Source organism: Cnephaeus nilssonii (genome assembly GCF_951640355.1).
Source record: "Cnephaeus nilssonii genome assembly, chromosome: X".
Lineage (NCBI taxonomy): Eukaryota > Metazoa > Chordata > Mammalia > Chiroptera > Vespertilionidae > Cnephaeus > Cnephaeus nilssonii.
Genome location: NC_137071.1, coordinates 122,280,600 through 122,306,984, shown reverse-complemented (window position 1 = coordinate 122,306,984; position 26,385 = coordinate 122,280,600). Strand labels below are relative to the sequence as shown.

Sequence of the window (26,385 nt, the reverse complement as noted above, 5' to 3'; positions counted from 1 at the left end):
CACAGGAATGGTGGCTCAATCTGTCCCAAATAGGTGTATGCTGTCACTCCTTGCCTATTGCTTCCACACTGTTAAAATAGAAGCAGGAAAGTCCCATCCATTTTGCCTGGCCAGTGTGCTCAGTGGTTGAGCAGTGACCTATGAACCGGGAGGTCACAGTTCAATTCTGGGTCAGGGCACTTGCCTGGGTTGTGGGCTCGATCCCCAGTAGGGGGTGTGCAGGAGGCAGCCTATCAATGATTCTCTCTCATCATTGATGTTTCTATCTCTCTCTCTCTCCCTCCCTCTCCCTTCCTCTCTGAAATATATATATATATATATATATATATATATATATATATATATATATATATATATTTTTTTTTTTTTTTTTTTTTTAAATTACCACTCAGCCCTAGCTGGTTTGGTTCAATAGATAGAGCGTCGGCCTGCGGACCAAAGGGTTCTGGGTTTGATTCCGGTCAAGGGCACGTACCTTGGTTGCAGGCTCCTCCCCAGCCTGGGGCCCGGGTCAGGGTGAGTGGAGGAGGCAACCAATCAATGTGTTTCTCTCACACTGATGCTTGTCTCTGTCTCTCCCTCTCTCTTCCTCTCTCTAAAAATCAATGGGAAAATATCCTCAGGTGAGGATTAACAAAGAAAACAATAATAATTTAATAAATAAATAAATAAAATTCCCACCCATTTTGAGGCACTTAATTCATAGAGACACCCATCCACACATCCCCTCAAAAAATACAAAACAAAAACCTACTCCCAAACTGTGTCCTTCAATCTCACCCCAAAAGATTAGTACTGTATACAATTTCAGCCTAAAGGATGAGAACTCTGGAGTATACCCAAAGAGTATATTCTGAAGTTCTTATTATCACTCTCAAAACTGTAAATATAATCAACTAGAGGCTCGATGCACGAAATTCGTGCAAGGGGCTCGGCCCTCGCAGCCCTGGCTTCGTCCAGAAGGTCATCCGGAAGGACATATGGAAGGTCGTTTGGCTGTTCGGTCTAATTGGTATATTAGCTCTTTATTATATAGGATTATATAGGATTGCATTAAAACAAAAAACAGCTAAGTGGGTTTGCATGTAATATTTAGACCAAAAAGCCTTGGAAATTTAGTGTTTTTAAATGGCATGCTATCGCCTAGCTCAGTGGTCGGCAAACTGCGGCTCTCGAGCCACATGTGGCTCTTTGGCCCCTTGAGTTTTTGGAAAAGGCCAGCTAAGTTAATAACAATGTACTACCTACCTATATAGTTTAAGTTTAAAAAATTTGGCTCTCAAAAGAAATTTCGATCGTTGTACTGTTGATATTTGGCTCTGTTGACTAATGAGTTTGCCGACCACTGGCCTAGCTGGTTTGGCTCAGTGGCTAGTACGTCGGCCTGTGGACTGAAGGGTCCCAGGTTCAATTCCAGTCAAGGGCACATGCCGGAGTTATGGACTTGATCCCCAGTAGGGGGCGTGCAAGAGGCAGCAATCCATGATTCCCTCTCATCATTGATGTTTCTATTTCTCTCTCTCCCCCTCTCACTTCCTCTCAGAAATCAACAAAAAATTAAATAAATAGCATGCCATGATGGTTTTAGGGAATGACACTGGCTTGCGTATTCATGATCACACAACACCAAAGAACCATGCTGATTTTATATATTTAAGAGTTACAGAAAGATCGCTACAAATAAAAATGGTCCTGGGTAGTCCAGATACCTCTCAGACTAGAACCATAAATGTGAATTTCAGTGCACACCTGCCACATTTAGGTTGGGCCCCACTCCCCTTCAGTCTACCCTTGAAACGACCTTGCACGGAATATATTTATTTGTATTGCAGCTGAGTAAGAAGCACAGGGCAAATGATCTCTGTAGATTCACTGTCTGGCATAGCCCATACACCAGACTAGATGCACTGTCAACTTCAAATGAATGAACACATCTTGGAACTAAGAACTACCTGTTTCTGCTTTCTGCCTCCTGCCAGGTAGATAAGTTATACCCATTTTATAGGTGAACTAAATCTAAAGCAAAGCGAGGAGTATTGGAATGGCTTTATCATGGATTGAGGGCTATAGCAACAATTGTACCAATCAGCTGATTCCCACCAATAAGTATGAGGCAGATAAAACAAAGGAGAAATACGCCAATAAATTAATCACCATAAAAAAACCCACATAGCTTATTTAGAGTGTGTGCAATAAATTCCTGATACTGAAACAAAGACTAGAGCGTGGCTGCATGGGGTGGATCAACTTGGGTGGAAAAGGGATAAAAGGATTCTCATTTTGCCCTGGCCTGTGTTGCTCAGTGGTTAGAGCATAGGCCTGCGCAAGCAAGGATTTCGAATTTGATTCCTGTCAAGGGCAGGTACCTGGGCTGCAGGTTTGATCCCCATCCCCTGTTGGGGCGCATGCAGGAGGCAACCAATCCATCACATCGATATCTCTCTCTCTCTCCCCCTCCCACCTCCCTTCCACTCTCTCTTTCTCTCCCTAAAAAATCAAAAGCAGCAGCTCTCTTCCGGTGAGGATATTTTTTTAAAAAGGAGTCTCATTTTTATGTTGCAGTTTTGGGGAAGCAAGCCATGTGTTCTGCCCCGATCCCATCATACTGTTTTTTTCTCCCACTATTATGCAAATCTATCAACTAAATTTCTGTGGTGGCCAGAGGAATAAGCTAACAAAGGTAGAACCGCTGTGATCAATAACTTTTATTTCCCTCCAAATGCAAAGGCGGTGCCCGAGGTCTGGCCGCGGGCAAAGTCACCAGGCTAATGTGAGTCATCCGATCCCCTGTCCCGAGGGGGAGATGGTTTCCTGCAGCACCAGGTGAAGCAGGTGGTTCTGCTCGGCGCTCAGCAGTGGCCACAGCTCCACCTGCAGCGCCTTGACGGCTTCCGTGTCCTTCTCGTGGGTGGCCATGACCAGGGACTGCAGCAGCAGGAAGAGGTCTTCGGGGAGCTGGCCGCTGCTCTCCTGGCCCTGGCTGTCAAACGCCTCCCAGGAGTACTTCTCCAGCGTGTGGGCGTGCTCCGGGAGCAGCTTGGCGGGCGGGGGCTGCAGCAGCAGCAGCAGCAGCACGCGGGACACCTCGCACCGGACCAGGATGTCCGAGAAGGCGCCCAGCACCGCGGGGGAGGGCGCGGCCGCAGAGCCGGCGTTCGGAGGGGGCAGCGCGGCGGGCGGGGCGGGGGCCGCGCCGGGTCCATGCTGGAGGCCTAGCGGCGGCGACTGTACCTGCGACGGCGGCTGCGGCGGGAGCGGCGGCGGCGGCGGCGGCTGCACCGGGTGGCTGCCGTGCTCCTGCGCCAGGCGCTGCATGCGCGTGAAGGTGGCCAGGGCGCCGGTGTAGTCGCGCGCCAGCAGCTGGCAGGAGGCGGCGTCCCCGAGCGCCTGCAGCGCGGCCAGGGGCAGCTGCGACAGCTGCAGCTGGGCGGCGCGCTGGAAGTGGCCGGCGGCGGCGGCCGGCTGGCCCAGGTCGCGCAGGGCGGCGGCCAGCTCCAGGCAGAGGGCGGCGGCGGCGGCCGGCTGGCCCAGCTCGAGGTGCAGGCGCACGGCGGCGCCCAGGGCGCTGGCGGCCGCCTGCAGGGGCTCCCCGTAGGCGGCGGGGCAGGCGAGGCGCTGGCGCGCGTCGAGCTCCTGCTGCAGGAAGAGGCGGGCGGCCTCGGTGAGCGCCAGGGCCTCCCCCGGCCCGTGGAACAGCGCCTGGTGGCAGCGCGCCACGGCCAACTGGCACCAGGCCGCGTAGGGCAGGCACTCCTGGGCGCGCAGCTCGCGGCCCAGCTGGGCGAACTGCTCGCCGGCCTCCGCCACGTTCGGCTTCCGCAGGAACCGCTTCTTCAGCTTGTTAGACACCTGCCGGTACCTGGCCAGGAAGTCCCCGGTCTCGGGCCCCGGGCCCGCACCGCCACCCAAGCCGCTGGAGGACGCCGCCATGTTCCCAGCCCGAGCGCTTCCGGTCGCGGTGACGCAGCAGGGTGGACCTGCGGGTGCTGGCGCCTGGCTGCAAGGTGCCCTGCGTCCGCCGCACGCAGGCTCCCGCACCTAAGCCCCGCGCCCCCTAGTTGCCGTGGTGATATGCAAAATACCGGCGTCCTGGGGCGGGGCCTGGCCTGGTGCAGAGAGCGTAAACAAATCACGGGTCCTGGGGCGGGGCCTGGCCGCCAGCCCTCTGTTGCTAGGTGACAGCTTGTTTACCCAGGTTGCTAAGGGTGTCTCCAGCATCTCTAAAGGAACAGGACCAAAAATAAACTCGTGATCCCGCGTGACCCTCATTCCGATTTTGCATCTTTCTCCTTGTCTTCCCCTCTGCCCCCGCATCAGTCCTCAATCTTCCCGTCAAGGCCACTGCCCCATGAGAGTCCATGCCAACCACTCCGCCCACAGCCTCCATTCTGCACGCGGGTTGGCATTGCACCTTCACCCCATCACGACGTCTGAGTCATGGTCTTGCACTCCACCCCAGTGAACACCAGCCTCCTGGGGACGTGGCCAGGCTCTGACTTGCTCAGAGGCGATGGGGGAGTCTTGCATACCCCAGCCCACCCCCACCCCAGCCGGCCTCCCCCGCCCTGGACCACCGGGCACTGTCACCATGAGGGGCTGCTCCTCTTGTCATCCCCAACTCCAACTCCACCCCCGCTCCCAGGACACACCACCACCAGCCCCATCCCTCCAGCCACCCCCCCCCCCAAAATGACTGAAGCAGGCACATGAGTTTCCTTCAACACTTTATTTTCAATAACTTTGCCCAAGGCGCCAGGCCGCCTGGGCTGGGAGGGGTGGAGGCCCGGGACCCCGGGTCATGTTGGGAAGCTACTGCCTGCCCGGGGCAGCCAGGGATATGGTGGTGTTCTCGAAGAAGCCGCTGAGCAGGGCGTTGTTGTGGATCGCCATGTCCAGCAGCTCGGGGGTGATGCGCCTGCAGCCGATTTTCTGGGCCTCGTTGCCCGCCAGCTCCAGGACGGTGGCCGTCAGGTACTGGATGATGGCCGCCAGGTAGACGGGGGCGTTGGGGCTGAGACGCTGGGTGTAGTGGCCGTCCAGCAGGAGGCGCTCCAGGTGGCTCACAGAGAAGGTCAAGTCTGCTCTGGTGGTGCGGCTGCGGTTGCGGGTCCGCCTCTGGTGATCAGAAGACCCTCCACGGCTCCTTTGCCCAGACATGATGGGCGCTGGATGGCGCTGTCTCCGACCCGCCTAGATCTGCAGTGCTGTGCGGTGCGGTTCAGTGCGGTGCGGTTCAGTGCGGTGCGGTTCAGTGCGGTCAGGTAGGTGCCCGTTGGTCTCAACCGCTCAAAACGGCCGGTACGGAGGCTCCTGCGCTGTATCCTAGCGACCCCTGTCTGGCCCCTCATTGGTCCAGGTACAGGCCCTATAACCTATAAGTTCCATGAGGTCACTGCTTTCCCATTGGCCCTGGTGGGCCTGGGCCTGCAAAGAAGGAATGCTGGAAGCTCCCTGCTCACCCTTGCTTACGGGACCCTCTCTTTGAGGGAACTCTCACTGTCCACTGGACCAGAACATTGTACAACAAATACACAATAGGTGGCACAGGGTATACACTCCTGGCGTTGGACAGCCAGCATAACTACTTCCAAAACGTTGGAATCTCCCCTGTACCCTGCGTGGCAGTCACTCCCACTGCCCTCCTCCTCTCCCCACTTCCCCATCCCCTTCCTCCTCCCCTAGACCCCAGGCAACCATGAATCTGCTTCCTGTCCATAGAGGTTTACCAATTCTGGAAACTTCCTAGAGAAGGAATCATACAATAAATAGTTGGCCTTTTGTGTCTGGCTATTTTCACTCAGCATAATGTTCTTGTTATAATTCAACCACGTGGTAGCATGAATCAGCACTTCATTCCCTTTTCGTGGCTGTATAATATTCCATTGTATGGATGGACTACATGTTGTGCATTAGTTCCTCAGTTGATGGATGTTTGGGTAATTTCCACCTTTTGGCTATTGTGAGTAATGCTGCAATAAACATCCTAGTACAGGGTTCCATTTGAGCACCTGTTTTCAGTTCTTTGGGGTATATACCCATGGATAGCATTATGGGTTTATTTAATGACTCTTAATTTTATTCCATTGATCTAATTATCTGTCCTTATGCTAGCACCACACAGTTTTGATAATTGTAGCTTTATACTGTTTTGAAATAGGCAAGTGTGCATCCTCAAACTTTTTTCCCTTCTCAAGATTATTTTGGCTATTCAAAGTCTCTTGAAATTCCATTTGAATTTAGCATTGGCTTTTACATTTCTGTAACAAATCATTGGGATTGTGATAGCAATTGCATTTACTCTGTTGATAAGTTTGGTTAGAATTGCCATCTTAGCCATGTTAAGACTTCCAATTCATGAGTGCTGATATCTTTCTATTTTTTAGGTCATCTTTAATTTCTTGTGCACCTCCTTGGCTAAATTTATTCCTGTGTATTTTATTTCTTTTGATGTTATTTTAAATAGACTTGTTAATTTCATTTTGGATTTTTCATTGCTAGTTTATAGAAATACAACGGGTCTTGTATCCTGAAACTTTATTGAATCTATTTATTAACTTTAATAATCTTTTGTGGATTCTTTAGGGATTTCTAATATATAAGACAATGTCATCTGAAAATAGAGATAGTTTTACTTCTTCCTTTCCAATTTGGATGTATTTTATTTCTTTTTCTTACCTTATTATTCTGGCTAGGACTTCCCTTACAACCTTGAAGAGAAACAGTGAAGGCAAACATTGTTGTCTTGTTCTGATATTAGGGGGAAAGTTTTTATCTTCCACCACTGAGTATGACATTAACTTTAGGTATTTTCTAAATGCCCTCTTTTATGTTGAGGAAATTTATGTTATTGGATTTTGTTGATTTTTTTTTTCCTCATCAATTGAGATGGTCATATGGGTTTTTATTTTTAGTTCAGTAATGTGGTGTTGATTAACCACTTTTCTTATGTTGAACCACCATTGCATCCCTGTGATAATTCTACCTGGACATGGAATGTAATGTTCATACTATACTCTTGGGTTCGTTTTGCTAAAATTCTTATGGGGATTTTGCATCCATATTGGTGAAGAATATTGGTCTGTAATTTTTTTTCTGTGGTATATAAGGACTTGGTGTCAAGGTAATGCTGGCCTTGAAGGATAAGTTGGGAAGTTTTCTCTCCTTTTCTATCTTTTGGAAGAGTTTGGAAAAGATTGGCATTAATCTTTCTTTAAATATTTTGTAGAGGAAAGATCTGAGATGGTGTCAGAGTAGGTGTACACTCACCTCCTCCAAAAACCAAACTGGAATTACAACTAAAATATAGGACAATTAACCTGAGTATCCACCCAAAGAATAATTGAACAGAAGTCTTATAACCAAGGATTTACAGAAGAAGCCACATCAAGACTGGTAGGAAGTGCAGAGACTCGAAAAGCGCTGGCCCTGTTCTCATGGGGCAGGCCTGAGAATCTGGAGGGATATCTCAGCAGCAAATTTTCTCCCTGAGGAGTGAGAGGTCTCAGCCCAGAGCACCAGAGCCAGGAAGAGAGCCCACGTAGCATCTGGCTGTGAAAATCAGTGGGAATTCTAACTGCCAGGGATTGGCAGAAGCCTGCTAGAAACCCAGGCTCCCTCTTAAAGGGCCAGCACACAAAAATCTCACTCACAACCACACACCCTGGGCTCTGGTGATGGGAAGGCAGAGCAGACTAGAGTCACGTGGGGAGAAGCAGGGGTTTGTGGCTCTTGGGAGAGAGCTGAAGGGACAGCCACCAGGGTCCCTGTGCTGAGTCCCTCTCCCATACCATAGAAGTCATCTTTCTTGGATGGAGTACTCCCTTACAGCATCAGCCTGGGGCAGTGGTCGGCAAACTCATTAGTCAACAGAGCCAAATATCAACAGTACAACGACTGAAATTTCTTTTGAGAGCTGAAAACCGACTTCTGCGCATGGGCCACAAAGTTTCAATCGCACTGTATGTGCGCACCCGCACGTGGTATTTTGTGGAAGAGCCACACTCAAGGGGCCAAAGAGCCACATGTGGCTCACAAGCCGTGGTTTGCCGACCACTGGCCTAGGGGAATGCAATAGCCCTACCCTCTGGACTCACTGTCACCTTACCCTGCAGAGCTCACACCCTGCTGAGGAATCAACTGCCTGGGCAGGGGTGTAGAGATCCGGGCAGACTCAGACAGTGTCAGTGATTGAGATTGGTGGGGCTCTGGGGACGAGGCCTTCCCCCAAGCCTGACTGATGCATCCCCATCATGGGAGATCCACTGGCCCCACCCTCCCAACTCTCAGCAGCCCCGCCCTGCTGAGCTTGAGCTCCTGGCAGAATCTGGAACACGCTGAGTTGTGTGGCTCAAGGACAGGGGCCATTTTCCCCTCACACACCTGACTGGTATTGAGCCCTCCCTTCACAGGGACAAATCTTGGTCTGTTTGGGCCTGATAAACTCTGCTGGCCTCACCCTGACAATTTTGTGAGGCCCTGCCATTCCACAAAGGACTGTGGGCATCTGGAGGATGGCAGCTAGACTTGGTATACCCTGGGACATTTGCTGAGTGGCCACAGACCCAGCACTGACACCAAGACTGAACCTGTATCAATCTGGTGGACACTATTTTCCCCTACCTGGTGACTCACTGAGTCCCTTCCTCATGAAACTCTAGTACCACCAGAGACACTTTCAGTGACCGAGCCAAACAGGCTGCCAGGAGGTAGAAGCAGGCAGAGGCAGATCTCAGCTGCCTTGGGCCTTTTACTGACCTTCCCCCTAGTGCAGAGGTCGGCAAACTGCGGCTCGCGAGCCACATGCGGCTCATGAGCCACGGTTTGCCGCTCTGTTGACTAATGAGTTTGCTGACCACTGACCTAGACTCTCGATTCCAATAATGACAGGCTGTTGTTGTTCCTTGTGATTAAGCCCCTACCCCAGTGGTCGGCAAACTCATTAGTCAACAGAGCAGCAAACCTCAGCTCATGAGCCACATGTGGCTCGCGAGCCGCAGTTTACCGACCACTGCCCTAGTAGAAGCCAGCCTTGGTTCACAGCTTGGTCCTTCCCATGCACACCAAGGCCCAGTAGAGGCAGCCACAAACTGTAGTTCCAAACAGGTTGCCCAAGGCCAGTCACGGGCAGCATCTGGCATTGACCTGAACCAGAGTCCTCCCAAGAGCCCCCAGAACAAATACACCTGCTCCAAACAACATCAGAGCAGGATTGAATTAGCTCCACAAGTGGCACATCCAAAGGGAGATGTCGACAGGCACCAGGCCCTGCTGAGGCGAACCAGCACCCGCACAGCAGCTCATGCACTATAGTCATGTTCAGTCTCCACAGTCAGCCAGCCTATGAGTTTACCCCATGCACAGACATGCCAACAGCAATCAAGACTCAATTACAGGAGGAACCAAGATGGCGGCATGGTTAAACAACTAATCTGCTGCCTCGAACAACAATTTCAAAAATACAACTAAAAGACAAAACGTCTACCACCCAGAACCACAGGAAAGCTGGCTGAGTGGAAGATTTACAACTAAGGAGAGAAAGGAGCACAAACGCTGAAAAGCTGAGGTACGGAGGCGCGCGAATCGGGCTGGCGGCGGGCAACTGGGCGCGCGGTTTTTCTTCAACCCGCAGGGAGACAAGCTCCCGATCACTCTGAAACCCAGTTTCTGGGGACTCGCGGGGGACCCAGACACCTACGGGGAGAAGCTGGACTCTCGGCCATCGGGTCAGAAAGTGAGAGTGACTTTTTTGCAGAGGTGCGCCCAGCAATCATTGTTTTACTGCGCTGGAACGCGGGGCGCAGGGACTTGGAAACGTGGAAAGGCAGAGACGGCTGACACCAGCCATTGCCGTTGGCCACGCCCTAGCCTAGGGACGCCCTGAGATCCCGCCCCGCCCTGAGGCCCGCCCCGCACATTCTACAAACCTGCCCAGGCTCCACACAGCGGCTTTTGCATATAAATGGCCTGTTCTGTGGCAGCTTAACCAAATAAACTGCAGCTCCAGTCAGACTGCTCCAAAACCGCCCAAGCAAAGGAGGAGAAAACTAGTTCTTGCTGTAGCTCCTGCTGGGGGGCACACAGTACACAAGGGTACACCAAGAGTGTCCACCGCAAGTAACTGAGAGGCTGACCCATTGAACCAATAGGACATCTAGTACACAAAGCTACCCTACCAATTCAGGGAAGCAGCGAAATGAGGAGGCAAGGAAACAGATCACAAACCAAAGAAATGGAGGAGAACAAGCGACTGGACATAGAGTTCAAAACCACGGTTATAAGGTTTTTCAAGAATTTCATGGAAAAGGCCGATAAATTCAATGAGACCCTCGAAGATATGAAAAAGGACCAACTAGAAATTAAACATACACTGACTGAGATAAAAAATATTATACAGATACCTAAAAGCAGACTAGAGGATCGCAAGAATCAACTCAAAGATTTGGAATACAAAGAGGCCAAGGACACTGCTCCAGAGAAGTATGAAGAGAAGAGAATTCAGAAAGTTGAACATAGTGTAAGAAGCCTCTGGGACAACTTCAAGCGAACCAACATCAGAATTATGGGGGTGCCAGAAGAAGAGAGAGAGCAAGATGCTGAAAACCTATTTGAAGAAATAATGAATGAAAACTTCCCCCACCTGATGAAAGAAATAGACTTACAAGTCCAGGAAGCACACAGAACCCCAAACAAGAGGAATCCAAAGAGGACCACACCAAGACACATCATAATTAAAATGCCAAGGGCAAAAGACAAAGAGAGAATCTTACAAGCAGCAAGAGAAAAACAGTTAGTTACCTACAAGGGAGCTCCCATACGATTATCAGCTAATTTCTCAACAGAAACCATGCAGGCCAGACGGGAGTGGCAAGAAATATTCAAAGTGATGAATAGCAGGAACCTACAACCAAGACTACTCTACCCAGCAAAGCTATCATTCAGAATTGAAGGGCAGATAAAGAGCTTCACAGATAAGAAAAAGCTAAAGGAGTTCATAACCACCAAACCAGTATTATATGAAATTCTGAAAGGTATTCTTTAAAAAGAGGAAAAAGAAGAAGAAAGATAAAAATTATGAACAACAAATACATATCTATCAACAAGTGAATCTAAAAGTCAAGTGAATTAAAAATCTGAGGAACAGAATAAACTGGTGAACTTAATAGAATCAGAGGCATAGAATGGGAATGGATTGATAATTCTCAGGGGGAAAGGGGTGTCTGTGTGGGGGGTATGGGAAGAGACTGGACAAAAATCATACACCTATGGATAAGGACAGTGGTGGGGAGGTAAGGGCAGAGGGGGGGTGGGAACTGGGTGGTGGGAGATATGGGGGAAAAAGGAGAAACAATTGTAATCTGAACAATAAAGATTCATTAAAAAAAAAAAAGACTCAATTACAATAGGAATGCTCACATAACCCATAGGAGGGACATTCCTGTAGCACCTTGCTTGGGTGATCAGGAAGACCATGCTATTGAGCCTCATAGGACACCAACCACATAAGGCCATCACAGCAAGATTGGGAAACACAACATATCTAACTAACATGGAAACAAATAAAGGGAGCCAAAAATGGGTAGACAAAGAAACATGCCCCAACAGTTATAATAAGACAAAGAAGGAAACTACATAATGATAAAGGGATCAATTCAACAAGAGGATATAACCCTTGTAAACATTTGTGCATCCAACATAGGAGCACCTAAATATATAAAGCAAATCTTGATGGACATAAAGGGAGATGCTGACACTAATACAATCATAGTATGGGATTTTAACAACCCATTGACATCAATGGGTAGAGCTTCCAGACAGAAAATCAACAAGGAAACAGCTGCCTTAAATGACACACTAGATCAGATGGATTTACTTGATATCTTCAAAGCATTTCACCACAAAGCAGCAGAACATACATTCTTTTCAAGTGCACATGGAACATTTTCTAGGATAGACCACATTTTAGGACACAAAACAAGTCTCAATAAATTTAAGAAGATTGAAATCATATCAACATCTTCTCTGACCATAACGGTATGAAACTAGAAATCAATCACAATAAAAATATGAAAAAAACAAACACCTGGAGGCTTAATAGCATGTTACTAAACAATGAATGGGTTAGCAATGAGATAAAGGAAGAAATCAAAAGATACCTTGAAACAAATGAAAATGGGAACACAACAACCTAATATTTATGGGACGCAGTGAAAACATTCCTAAGAAGGAAATTCATAGCATTACAGGCCTACCTGAAAGCAAGAACATTTTCAAATAAACATTCTAACCTAACACTTAAAGAAACTAGAAAAAGAACAACAATCAAAGCCCAACGTGAGTAGAAAAAAAGAAAAAAACAAGTATCAGAACAGAAATAAAATAGAATCTAAAAAATCAATGAAACCAAGGGTTGGTTCTTTGAAAAGATAAACAAGATTGATAATTTTTTTTTCTTAATCCTCACCCCAGGATATTTTTCCATTGATTCTTGGAGAGAGTAGAAGAGACAGAAAGACAGAGAGAAACATTGATGTGAGAGAAACACATTGATTGGTTGCCTCCTGTATGAGCCACTAACAAGGCCCAGGCCAGGGAGGAGGTATGTGCCCTTGACCGGAATCGAACCCGGGACCTTTCGGTCCACAGGCCTACGTTCTACCACTGAGCCAAACCAGCTAGGAAAAGATTGATAAGCCTTTAATCAAACTCATCAAAAAAGAGAGAGGATCCAATTTTTAAAAATTCTTCATAATACTATAACTCTGATGTGTGATTCAGGGTGGGGCAAAAGTAGGTTTACAGTTGAGTACACGAAATAGAGTTCATTCTTGTATTATTATTATTTATTAAGTATTCTATTATTTCCCATATGAACAGAACAACTGCTAACCTACTTTTGCCCCACCTTGTATAACAAGCACATTGATTCCTATTTCAGTGTATTCAAGTAGATACAAAATGCCAGGTATTTTATGAGAGATGATTTTCAACTTTTCTTGCACTGTATGCCATGTTTTAATTCTAGGCCTTTGGAATTGTCATTACTACCATATTTCTCAAACTGTTCATTTTCCCTTAAATAGATCATGTGCTTTTCTCTAGAATGTAGACATGTCAAGGTCCTAAATTTCACATGTTGGAATATTAACATTTTTCTCATAAATTCATACGTAAGGAGTCATTCATTAATGCCCGGCAGTTCACACATGCACACAGAGCCCAGAGTATTTTTTAAATTTATTGGGGTGACATTGGTTAGAGCAGGCGTCCTCAAACTACGGCCCACGGGCCACATGCGGGTGTTTTTGCCGTTTTGTTTTTTTACTTCAAAATAAGATATGTGCAGTGTGCATAGGAATTTGTTCATAGTTTTTTTTAAACTATAATCCAGCCCTCCAATGGTCTGAGGGACAGTGAACTGGCCCCCTGTTTAAAAAGTTTGAGTACCCCTGGGTTAGAGCATTTGCCTGCAGAGCCCACATTCCTGGTAGACAGTTGAGACCAGTGTGGTAAGCTGCTGATTCCCAGTCCTCTTTCCTAGCTGACTCTGCCCTAAGCTAGTGCCTCACCAATGTTAAGTTCTGATTCAGTAGATCTAGAATAAGGCCCAAGCTATGACATTTCTAATTGCTCCCAAGTGACGCTGATGCTCCTGGTCTGTGACCCACACTGGATCAGCAAAGCCCCAGATGGCTTCCTCAACATTGGTGAACTCTTTATGGGACCCCAAAATAGACTACTTTACCTGCCCAGACCCCATTTCCCTTGTTCCATTCCTCTTCCTGGTATTTTTCTCCTTCTTGTACTCTATCCTAACATCTGTCTAGCCAAAATGGTTTTGAATGTTGGATGCTTTTGAGACATGCACAAAGGAAAATATGATTGGGAGGAATTGCTTTTTGCTCTGTCTTCACTTTCCATGTATCTGTGCTAATCCCTCTCTACAGGTCTTCTTCGGCAATGTGGATTCATCTGGAATAAAACACAATATTTTTAACCCTCCCATTATTGCTCGGTACATCCGTTTGCACCCAACACACTACAGCATCCGCAGCACTCTCCGCATGGAATTGATGGGCTGTGATTTAAACAGTAAGTGCCACGTCATCCCATATCCTTCCATCTCCGAAGGAAGATGAATAGAATAATTAATAGTCCTAGTTTTCCAGAGGCTGAGGGTTTTCTCAGCACATAGAACTATTAATGCTAAAACCAGCAAAGTCCTGGGCAAACCCAGGACTTGGTCATTCTTTTTTTAAAATATGTATTTTTATTGATTTCAGAGAGGAAGGGAGAGAGAGAGAAACATCAATGATGAGAGAGAATCATTGATCAGCTGCCTCCTGCACACCCCACACTGGGGATCGAGCCCACAACCCTGACCTGGAATCGAACAGTGACCTCCTGGTTCATAAGTCAATGCCCAACCACTGAGCCATGCCAGCTGGGCAGGACTTGGTCATTCTAATCATGGGATTCCCCATGGGAAGCTACCTCCTATTCTACTATTAACAAGGCAAATAAATCAAAGTCAAAGCTGAGCAGATCTGACCAGAAAAAGTGTGTGTGTGGCGGGGGGGGGGGGGGGGGGGTGTATGTTACCAATAACAGAATCAATGCAAAGGTTAATTCCTGGGAAATGATATCATGATGAGAGTAGTCCTCAAGTGTCAATGGAGGCAGGCTAGAGCAGTGGTCGGCAAACTCATTGGTCAACAGAGCCAAATATCAACAGTACAACGATTGAAATTTCTTTTGAGAGCCAAATTTTTTAAACTTAAACTTCTTCTAACACCACTTCTTCCAAATAGACTTGCCCAGGCCGTGGTATTTTGTGGAAGAGCCACACTCAAGGGGCCAAAGAGCCGCATGTGGCTCGCGAGCCGCAGTTTGCCGACCACAGGGCTAGTGGAACCAGGGCTGCATCTTGTCCTTGTGGTTACATTCTCGTTTCATTTCTTTGAGGCTGCAGCATTCCCCTAGGAATGGAAAACAAAGCAATAGCAGATGCACAGATTACCGCCTCCTCCTACTTAAACAATATGTTTGCCACCTGGTCTCCTTCACAAGCCCGACTTCACCTCCAGGGGAGGACTAATGCCTGGAGACCCCGGGTAAGAGGCAACAACTGTTCTCTTCACCTGAGGCAGAGTGGGAAGTAGCGGTTGGGAAAGAATGAAGAAAGCCCTTGACTGTTTCTGCAGAGGTATTTATGTCACCTGGTTGTTCCCCAAGAGTGGCAAGGAAGGTGGACTGTGGGCAGAAAAACCCACAGATATTTAGCGGTGCCGTGTGATTTCACACAGCATTCATTGGGGGAAATGATCCCTAACTGGGAACGGAATCTCTAATATGTGTCATAGAATTTTAGCTGAAGTGCAGTTTTGCAGAAAGAAATATCAAGAATTAGCTCTCTCTGCAGATTTCTCAGCGTCTCAAAGAAAAGGGTCCCAATCATGTAACAGTTCATTGGGCACAGTCCTTTTCTTTTTTTATATATATATATATATATATTTTATTGATCTTTCAGAGAGAGGAAGGGAGAGAGATAGAGAGTTAGAAACATTGATGAGAGAGAAACATCAATCAGCTGCCTCCTGCACACCCCCTACTGGGGATGTGCCTGCAGCCAAGGTACATGCCCTTGACCAGAATCGAACCCGGGACCCTTTAGTCCGCAGGCCGACGCTCTATCCACTGAGCCAAACTGGGTAGGGCGGGCACAGTCCTTTTCCAGAACCACTCAGTCTGTGAGTTTTCAACCAGTGAATAGCTTTTGGGGATGAATGGAGTTAATGGCGTCTGCTCCTTCAGTGGCTTAACATTTTATTTTTAAATATATTTTTATTGATTTCAGAGGGGAAGAGGGAGGGAGAGAGAGAGAGAGAAACATCAATGATGAGAGAGAACCATTGATTGGCGGCCTCTTGCAAGCCCCCTACTGAGGATCAAGCATGCAACCCAAGCATTTGCCCTGACTGGGATGGGAATTGAACCGTGACCTCCCGGTTCATAGGTCGGTGCTCAACCGCTGAGCCACACCAGCCAGGCTGGGGGCTTACATTAAACAAAATGGGTGGTATAAACACATTGCTAAACTTTTAATAATGTAGCCAATCTTTATATGGCTCATATATTCATTCATCAAACATTTATTAAATATCTATTCAATAGCTGACCCTGGGGATACTGAAATGAATCATGAAGAATGATAGCCCTCAAGTTACTTAGAGTCTAAAAAGGGGGACTGACAAAGAGATAATTAAAATGCAGAGTGTAAGTGCTGTGACATGGTTAATAAGAAGGAACTCGGGGATTTCTGGGAGCAAATCCTGACCAATGGGAAACTAGTCTAACTAGATTATTCCTCAGGTGAATAGTCCAGAAGAGTGGCTGCAAGTGGACTTCCGGAAGACAATGAAAGTCACAGGAATAACCACCCAGGGGGTGAAATCTCTCCTTACCAGCATGTATGTGAAGGAGTTTCTCATCTCCAGCAGTCAGGATGGCCATAACTGGACTCCGTGTCTTCAGAATGGCAAAGTAAAGGTATGCTGCTGTCCTAGAGCTTGACATTGAAGAGCACAACAAGGTTGATAAAGGATCCAACTTTCAGGATAAACTTGACCGAGTATCTGTAGTAATGGGACACCAGGAAAAGCATTTGGGGAGGACACAGTGACTCCAAGCAAGGATGTATAATCCCCAGAAAAGGGCAGAGTAGAGCCCAAAGTTGATTTTCCTCATGAATTTTCATGTCATCCAGGATTGTGGCAAGAATCAGAGGGGTAAAGAAGAATGACAGGTATTTCCCAAATGCTTATCGGTGTCTGTATCCCTCACCAGCAACTTAGATTCCCACGCCTCATTGACCTTGAACTTTAGTGACCCAGACAGTCTTCCTTCTTGATGTTGATTTGCTAGATACGTCAACAAATTATGCTAATTAGAGGACGTGGTATAAAGTCTTGCTATCTCATGAGTTATGAGGGGATGTATAATTCATCTCTATGTGTCTTTTATCTTCTTTTTCACCAAGAATGATGTGGTCCTTACTAATCTCTCTAGTACAGTCTCTTGCCACTTTCTCCTTTGCTCTCTAAGCTCCACCCATACTAATAAACTCCCAGGCCCCTAAAAATCGCATGTTCCTTCTGATAACAGGCTTTTTCACAGACCCTTTCTTCTACCTGCAACATTTTTTTCTAGGGACTTCCCACTGCCCCTGTCACCTTGCTCATCCTTCAAAAGTCTCAGATAAACATCATCTCCTTCAAGAATTCCCTGGTCTCTCAAAGCTGAATGAAAGACTTAGAGTATAGGTAATATACACTGAGTGGCCAGATTATCATGATCTCTGAACGCATAATAATCTGGCCACGCAGTGTAGACGGACCACAGAGTTGGGATTGTAAAATAAGGTTTTTCCATGTATAAGAACTGCATTGTGGGTAGTTAGAAAGAAGCAGAGGACTTACTAGCCAGAGGCTGGGGGCCACTATCTCCTGGTCCCTTGACATATCAAGATTTGCAAGCTTTCCCTTATACATAAGTACACTGAGTGGCCAGATGATTATGCGTTCAGAGATCATAATAATCTGGCCACTCAGTGTATATTCTGAAGGATATTCTGGATGAACTTTGAAAACATTATGCTAAGTTAAATAGGCCAGATATCCCTAACCGGTTTGGCTCAGTGGATAGAGCGTCAGCCTGCAGACTCAAGGGTCCCAGGTTCGATTCCGGTCAAGGGCATGTACCTTGGTTGCGGGCACATCCCCAGTAAAGGGTGTGCAGGAGGCAGCTGATTGATGTTTCTCTCTCATCGATGTTTCTAACTCTCTATCTCTCTCCCTTCCTCTCTGTAAGAAATCAATAAAATATATTAAAAAAATAGGCCAGACATAAAAAGACAAATATTGTATGATTCCACGTACACGAGTAGTAGTTAGGGTTCTCCAGAGAAACAACCAATAGGATGTGCATGTGTGTACATGGGTGCATGGGAGTGTATGTATCAAGAGATTTATTATAAGGAATTGGCTCACGTGATTATGGAGGCTGACAAGTCCCCAGATCTACAGGGTGAATCCGGAAGCTGGACCCCCAGGAGAGCCAATGGTATAGTTCCCATTCAAGTCTGTAAAATCACTTCGAAAAAGAGTGTCACACCCTGAGTGATGAAACTGCTGGATCGAAGCATTGGCTTGTGGATAACTTAAAGGAAAGAGATTGAAAGTATGTGGGACTAGAGGCGGCAGATTTGAAAAGGCATTTTTTTTCTGGTGTAGGGGGATACATATCTTGCAGGCTTTGTGATGAGCAAAAAGAATTCAAACGGTGAAAATTAAGTGTCCTGTAAAAAGCAAAAACAAATCACAAGAAACAACCCCTTACTGGCCCATCTATTAAAGAAATAGATTGCACTTCACTTTATCAACAGTAGGGGGTACTCATGGACTAAGAAACCTAATAGGTCGCCCAAACTTTTATAAAACCACCTCTTATTGATAGAACAAGGAAAAATAAGGAATTTCTAAATGAACAGAAAATGGCAGATGAGGTAAAGGGTATTATTGTTTGTTCTTGCTTTTTCATTCCCTCCTTCCTTGAAAACTCCATTGACTTTGAGCTTGGCAGTAGTACTCATTTTGACTAATGGAATGTAGGTAGACATGACATACACCACTTCCAAACAGAAGCCTTAAATGTGATTGTGTGTTTGACTCACCTTGTGCCTCTGCCTTCTGCCATAAGATAAAGATGTGGAAGAAATGACAAAATTAGGAAATCAATTTGCAACTACCAGAATTCTATTTAATGCTTGCAGGGAACTTTAGTGGATGCCAAAACCATTGATTGAAAGCCTGATGGGGAACAGAATATTCACATCGTTTCACAGATTGTTGGCTAGGAAAGGGAGACAGCTACCTCTATAACAGGCAGATCTGGTGGACATCACTTTAACCAAGTGATCAAACTTCATGTCAATAATGGGACAAACTGGTGTAGTGGGAAGGATACATCACCTACTTAGTATTCTCACTGAAAATGTTTAACCAAAACCTAATAATGAGAAAACAGTCACACAAATTTAGAATGTAGGTCATTTACAGCACAATGGTGCTGGACTTTTTAAAAAATGCCAATGCCCCACCCTAGCTGGTTTGGCTCAGTGGATAGAGCGTTGGCCTGAGGACTGAAGGGTCCCAGGTTCGATTCTGGTCAAGGGCACATGCCTGGGTTGTGGGCTTGATCCCCGAAAGTGGGCGTGCAGGAGGCAGCCAATCAATGATTCTCTGTCATCATTGATGTTGCTATCTCTCTCTCCCTCTCCCTTCCTCTCTGAAACCAACAAAAATATATTTTTTAAAAATGCAAATGCCCCAAATTTCCAAAGTAAATTTTCCAAATCCAAATAAACAAATAAATAAATAAATAAATAAATAAAGTCAATGTCATGAAGGTCAAAAAAAGACCAGGAGTCTGTTCTAGATTAAAGAACATTCAAAGAGATATGATAAATAAATGAAATATGAGATCTTTTATTAAATTCTGGATTGGAAAACTATATCAAGATATCATTGTGATATCAATATTACATTTGTTGGGAATAATAATGTTATTCTGTGGTTATGCAGAAGAATGACCTTAGTTTTATTTGGTAAATATATTTTTATTGATTTCAGAGAGGAAGGGAGAGGGAGAGAGAGATAGAAACATCAATGATGAGAGAGAATCATTGATCGGCTGCCTCCTGCACGCCCCCTACTGGGGATCGAGCCTGCAACCTGGGCATGTGCCCTGACCAGGAATCGAACTGTCATCTCCTGGTTCCTAGGTCAACACTCGACCACTGAGCCACACTGGCTGGGCAAGAGATAGTATTTAAACCAAGACCCAAAGGATAAAAGTGGGATAACGGGAGGAGTAAGAGCATTCTCAACCCTGGGAACCACATATACAAAGACTCTCATGGTAACAGGAATTGGCACTGTCCAGGAACTAAAGACAGAGGCCTGCACAGCAGTAAGCAGAGTGGCCTTAATTCTAGATGTCACACCCACTTCTCCTGGCCATGTTGGGAAAACATAATTGTTTTCCTGCCGGACAACAAATAAATGCTGTCATTCCTCTTTCAGGTTTTTCAGGGAAATCAAGACTCCCTCACACCCGTGGTGAACTCGCTAGAACCACCGCTCCTGGCGCGCTACCTGAGAATTCACCCCCGGAGCTGGGTGAACCACATTGCCCTGAGGCTGGAGATTCTGGGCTGCGAGGCGCAGCAGCTGTCCTGAGCAGGACAAGAAATACAGTATGAGCCCGGCCACCATGGCTCAGTGGTTGAACGTCGACCTATGAACCAGGAGGTCACAGTTCGATTCCCGGTCAGGGCACATGCCTGGGTTGCAGGCTCGGTCCCCAGTGTGGGGCGTGCAGGAGGCAGCCGATCAATGATTCTCTCTCACCACTGGTGTTTCTCTCTCTCTTTCCCTCTCCCTTCCTCTCTGAAATCAATAAAAACATATTTAAAAAACAGAAATAAAGTATGAGAACTTTGGCATTTTCAAGGGACTGGTCCTGAGACCTTCATAAATTCTCCTGATCCAATAAAACCACTATCACATAGAATTCCCATCATAAAATGTAGTAAAATACAATCATTTATATAGTACACAATCAGGGTTGTCTTAAATGCCCCTCCCACCGCTATTAGCATGGCACCACTAGCATAACCAACCATCCCAGTTTGGCCTGGACTGTCCTGGTTGAAGCAAAGCCCTTGCCGGTCTCTTGCCCCTCCCTCCTGGGCCCAGAGCGGTCCCTAACTGCAGTCCAACATGCCTCTCAGACTCGCCTTCTACCCGTGAGCCTGGCCTCTGGGTTACTCTGTGCCCTGCACTGCCCTTGGCGCTATCATTTTTCTGCGTATCGAAAGGATACAGCCCGGCCGGTGTGGCTCAGTGCTTGAGTGTCAACCTATGAACTAGGAGGTCACGGTTCGATTCCAGGTCAGGGCACATGCCCGGGTTGCGGGCTCAATCCCCAGTGTGAGGTGTGCAGGAGGCAGCTGATCCATGATTCTCTCTCATCATTGATGTTTCTATCTCTCTCTCCCTTCCTCTCTGAAATCAATAGACATATTTTTAATATATTTCTTTATTGATTTCAGAGAGGAAGGGAGAGGGAGAGATGGAGACATCAATGATGAGAGAGAATCATGGATCGGCTGCCTCCTGCACATCCCCCACTGGGGATTGAGCCCACAACCTGGGCATGTGCCCTTGGCCAGAATCAAACCTGGGACCCTTCAGTCCACAGGCTAACGTTCTAGCCACTGAGCAACACTGGCTAGGGCTAAACATATATATATGTGTTTTTTTTTTAAAGAAATGCAGTCCAAGCAGACACTTCCCTGAAGCTTCCCAAAGCACTTGTCGTTAAGCCTGCATTTTAGAGGAGTGTTGCATACTACTTAATTCTTAAGCATTTCTGCAGCTGCTGAAAGACTGGTCCTTCCTTCCGTGTAGTCAGGCAAAAAGATATATCTGAGGAAACCCATCTGGAAAGCATTCTCCTCCGGACAAATGGGGCCTCTCCCACAGCCACCACTTCCTCCTCTGTAGAAAAACAATGGATCTAAACTTGGCCGAGACAGGCCTGATACAAGCATTTCAGATTAGGCTTCGAACATTGAAAATAAAACTCTCACTTTTTTATTATCCTGGTCAAACATGGAGCAACACATATTTGGGGATCGGATCATCGCAGCCTCAAAGTTAAAAGGCAAGTCATTTTGACATCCTGCAAAATGGAGATAAGAACGACTCCACTTAAGTCTGGTTTTGCCTCCTTAAAAATAGATATACTTGTCTTATTTAGCCATCTTGGGGCACTGTTAGTGGCATGTTCTTACCTCAGAAACTAGTGTTCTAGCCCATCCAGCATGGCTCAGTGGTTGAGCGTTGACCTATGAACCAGGAGGTCACAGTTCAATTCCAGTCAAGGGTACATGCCCTGGTTGTGGGCTCCATCAATAAATAGGTTGTGGGATATATATATATATATATATATATATATATATATATATATATATATATACTAGAGGCCCAGTGAACGAATTTGTGCACTGGTGAGAGGTCCCTCGGCCTGGCCTGTAGGGATTGGGCTGAAACTGGCTCTCTGACATCCCCTGAGTGGTCCTGGGGGCAGTTCTTGAGTGTCGCACCCTGGAATCTGGCTCCCTCCTCTCTGGTTCCCAGTATATCACCTGAGAACCGCAACTGCCAAGTCACCGCAGCTCGGCAGCTCCTGTGTTGAGCGTCTGCCCCCTGGTGGTCAGTGCACATCATAGCTACCAGTAGATTGGTCACTTAGGCTTTTATATATACAGATATATAATGTTCTTTTTTATTGATTTCAGAGAGGAAGGGAGAGGGAAGAGAGATAGAAACATCAATGATGAGAGAGAATCATTGATCGGCTGCCTCTTGCAGCCCACCCCCCCCCCCCCACCAGGGATTGAATCTGCAACCCGGGCATGAACCCTTGACCAGAATCTAACCTGGGACCCTTCAGTCAGCAGGCTGCTGCTCTATCCACTGAGCTAAATCAGCTAGGGCTAAAACTAGTGTTCTTAAACTGTGGCTCATAGATGGGATTCAAGAGCCCCCAAATCCTCTGGATTAGGTAGGTACATTTATGTATGAATGTATATGTGTGTTTTCTGACAAGAGTGTCCAAAGACTTACTAAGATTTTTAAGGGTACAGGGCTTTAAAAATATCAGAAAGATGTAGAAATAAAGCCATTTGGTCTTAATTCTAATCAACAAAAAATATAATAGATTAGGATCACTAATATAAGAATAAACTCTGTGTTTTGTGTACTCACAACTATAAACTTCCCTTTGCCCCACCCTGCACAATCGCAGTCCACAGCTGATCAAAGTGCAAATGGTTTATGGTCCTATAAGATTCTTTTAAGGTTAAAGGTTAATTTACAGGAATCAATAACTTGTTTTGCTTTATAGCCTGGTAGAGAAGTTAACCCCAAAGGTGATATGGTTTTATTTCTGTAAAAGGTTAAGCACTCATGTCTAATTTATTAATTTTTTTTACAGGTTCCAAAGGGAAATGCTACAGAGTATTTCATCGATTCACAGTAACAGTTTTGTTAGAGGATATTCAGGGAGCATTGTGCCACAAAGTGCATTATAAAAAGCAATCACTATTCAAGCTATCTTTGACTAAATCTGAAATAGTATAATTTAATAATCTGATTTTGGCATTTTTTTCCCATTGACTATATATACATCTCTATTTCTCAAATGTTCTTGGAACCAGCTTTTTTGTCTTCTTGCTGATTTCCTAAACAAGCAGTTAAATAAGACATTGACACATATAAACAAATGGCCTTTGAGAGTTGTGTTTTACCCTTGAAATAAACGTGTAAATGATGATATTTTTAAAAAGAGAGGCACTGCCCGGTCAGTGTGACTCAGTGGTTGAGCATCAAACTATGAACCAGGAGGTCATGGTTGGTTCAATTCCCGGTCAGGGCACATGCTCAGGTTGCGGGCTCGATCCCCAATGTGGGGCGTGCAGGAGGCAGCTGATCAATGATTCTCTCATCATTGATCTTTCTATCTCTATCTCCCTCACCCTTCCTCTCTAAAATCAATAAGCACATATTTTAAAAAATAAATAAACAAATTACTGAGTTAGAAAACCAAATTAAATTGAACTCACAATAAAAAGTAATATAACCAAAATAAAATTTTAAAAATTAGAAATGAAGCATTGATCCAGAAGAGCTTATCTAGAGGGAGACTGAGAGAGCAATGGGGAATTTCTGTCCAACAGGTATAGTTTCAGTTATGCTACATGAATACGTACTAGAGATCTGCTATACAGCCTAGTTTCTATAGGTAATAAGGTATTGTGCCCTTCAAAATTTGTTAAGAAGATAGATCTCATGTTAAGTGTTCTTACCATGATAAGAAATTGAAAGTCCTGAAGGAAAGATCAAAATGAATCTGGTCAAATAAAACAATATAAAAATTTTTATTTGAGATAAAATAATAATGTATCCTATCTAATAAAAGAGAAACATGCAAATTGACCTTACCTTTGCTACGCCCACAGCCAATCAGAGCAAATATGCAAATTAACTCAACAAATATGCGGTTAATTTGCATATGCAGGCACTGAGCGGCCTGAGTCCTGGAAACATCCTCCGGACCCAGGCTGCTCCTAGCCTGGAGGCCCACCGCTTAGGTCCTGAGCGGCAGGGGTCCCAGAATGCCCCCTGGCTACTCGGAGCCTATGGGTGCAGGCGCCAAGCAGCTGGGGGCGACGCAGGGATGTTCCCACCCCGCCCCCAGCTGCTTGCAAATGCTCCAGCACCAAGCAGCGGTTTGGGTCCACGCCCCCAGCCAGGCGCCCACGATGGGGGGTTGGGGAATGACTGCTGGCATCTGGGGTGTGTGGAGACCCTGGAGGCCACCGCTGCGTGCGGCCCAGGGTCCCTGCATGCCCCCAGCCTGGCACCCATGGTGGGGCTGGCTGCTGGCCTCAGGGGAAGTTTGGAGACGGGGATGTTCCCGCCCGCCCCCAGCAGCTTTTGTGAGCTTCAGCACCAAGTGGCGGTTCGCATCCATGCCCCTAGCCCAGCGCCCTCGACAGAGGGATGGCTGTCGGCCTCTGGGGTGTGTGGAGACCCCGGCGGCCACCACCGGGTGGCAGGGACACGCCCCTAGCCCAGTGGACACAACTCAGGGGCTGCATGAGCTGCAGAGGATACACCTTTTTCAAAATATATTTTTTTATTGATTTTTTTTTTTTTTACAGAGAAGAGGGGAGAGGGATAGACAGTCGGAAATATCAATGAGAGAGAAACATCGATCAGCTGCCTCCTGCACACTCCCCACTGGGGATGTGCCTCCAACCAAGGTACATGCCCTTAACAGGAATCAAACTTGGGACCCTTCAGTCTGCAGGCCCACGGTCTATCCACTGAGCCAAACCGGTTTGAGTAAATACCTTTTCTGACAACTCATTGGCTAAGCTCCCTGTAGGCCGCCACTTGCAGTGTTCTTGGTAATTTGGGTTATAAGAATCCAAAAAGGTGATCTAGGGTTTTTCCACCTCACTCCTGGAGAAAAAAAATGAAGGTCCGCTGCTGGAGGGCTAAGAAATGTCATATCCTGCCCTAGCTGGTTTGGCTCAGTGGATAGAGCCTTGGCCTGCTGACCGCAGGGTCCGGGTTCGATTCTTATCAAGGGCATGTACCTAGGTTACAGGCTCCGCCCTGGATGGGGCCAAGGTCAGGGCTCATGCAGGAGGCAACCAATCGCAGTGTCCATCTCACATTGATGTTTCCCTCTATCTCTCCCTCTCTCTTCCACACTCTCTAAAAATCAATGGAAACATATCCTCAGGTGAGGATAAAAAAAAAAGAAAGAAAGAAAGAAAAAGAAAAAGAAAGAAAGAAAGGTCATATCCTATGAAAGACACATCTTGAAAATGCCTAAAGAAAGTTGTTTTTTTTTTCACAGTGAAGGGACTAGAGTCCGTGTTGATGAAAACACCTTGGCAGCTGCAGTGGCTGGCAGTGGCTACAGCAGTGGGGTAATGGAGCTGGTGCCTTCCCTTGATCAGCCGGGTCGCCTGACATCCCTTAAGGGGTCCCAGATTGGAGAGGCTGCAGGCTGGGCTGAGGGACAACCCCCCCCCCCCCATGTACAAATTTCGTGCACCGGGCCCTAGTGTATATATAAAAGCCAAGGGACTGGAACGCCGCAACGACCGGAATGACTGGAACGACTGGACAACCAGTCGCTGTGATGTGCACTATGGCTGGCCAACCGGCTGGATCAAGGGGAGGCCCCTCCCCCTAAACGGCCCCCACCAACCCAGATCGGGGGCGGGGTCTCCTGGTCAACCTCCCACAGTCCCTCACCCCGCCCCCCCAGCCTTGCCCAATCAGCTCCCATAGGGGCAGGCTGGCCGGACCCCACCCATGCACGAATTCGTGCACGGGGCCTCTAGTAATAATAATAAACAAATTTGAATCTTCAGATCAAATATAGTCTCTTAGTACAAGGAAGGATTAAGGAAGACCAGAACAGAACATAGCCAAGAAGCAACTGGATTTCCACTAAGAATCCTTCAAAACAGCCAGGAATTGGTGGCTTTGGTTAACTCTGGAAATGGAAGCACAGGTGGCATGCTAAATTGCTTGAGAATCTGTTGAATTAGACAATCTGAACAGTAGTTTAATCCTACAGTTTACAATTTTCTATTCAGTTCCACACAGCAACATGAGTAGAAATTGATTCTCTCAAGAGGTTAGGAGAGAGGATCTAAGAAAAGGGAGGCACCGGGCA

At 46.6% G+C, this 26,385-nt stretch overlaps 3 protein-coding genes across 5 annotated transcripts in view; 1 reads left to right on the top strand and 2 right to left on the bottom strand.

The window, feature by feature from the left end:
* The window catches only part of F8 (coagulation factor VIII), a 90,226-nt gene extending 69,620 nt beyond the window's left edge, over window positions 1-20,606 (top strand). For 2 of the 3 annotated variants that reach the window (XM_079765225.1, XM_079765224.1), the window contains 4 exons: window positions 13,944-14,088; window positions 14,962-15,110; window positions 16,369-16,545; window positions 20,139-20,605. In XM_079765225.1, coding sequence (XP_079621351.1) covers window positions 13,944-14,088; window positions 14,962-15,110; window positions 16,369-16,545; window positions 20,139-20,294 — 627 coding nt within the window. In that variant the 3' untranslated portion in view covers window positions 20,295-20,605. Of the gene's footprint in view, window positions 1-13,943; window positions 14,089-14,961; window positions 15,111-16,368; window positions 16,546-20,138 lie in introns of all 3 variants that reach the window. The other variant, XM_079765226.1, reaches the window with a different exon arrangement.
* F8A1 (coagulation factor VIII associated 1) lies at window positions 2,572-4,039 on the bottom strand. The gene has a single exon (XM_079765227.1). The coding sequence runs from the start codon at window positions 3,928-3,930 to the stop codon at window positions 2,776-2,778; it is 1,155 nt and encodes a 384-aa protein (XP_079621353.1). The 5' UTR covers window positions 3,931-4,039; the 3' UTR covers window positions 2,572-2,775.
* On the bottom strand, window positions 4,810-5,157 carry LOC307096053 (histone H2A-Bbd type 2/3-like; the record flags this gene model as incomplete). Its single annotated transcript, XM_079765633.1, has 1 exon — window positions 4,810-5,157. One exon carries the CDS (start codon window positions 5,155-5,157, stop codon window positions 4,810-4,812), a length of 348 nt encoding a protein of 115 aa, XP_079621759.1.
* Window positions 20,607-26,385: the final 5,779 nt, after the last annotated feature.

Coding starts and splice junctions, on each gene's coding strand:
- F8A1 (XM_079765227.1), bottom strand. CDS start 3,930: ATGGCGGCGTCCTCCAGCGGCTTGGGTGGCGGTGCGGGCCCGGGGCCC.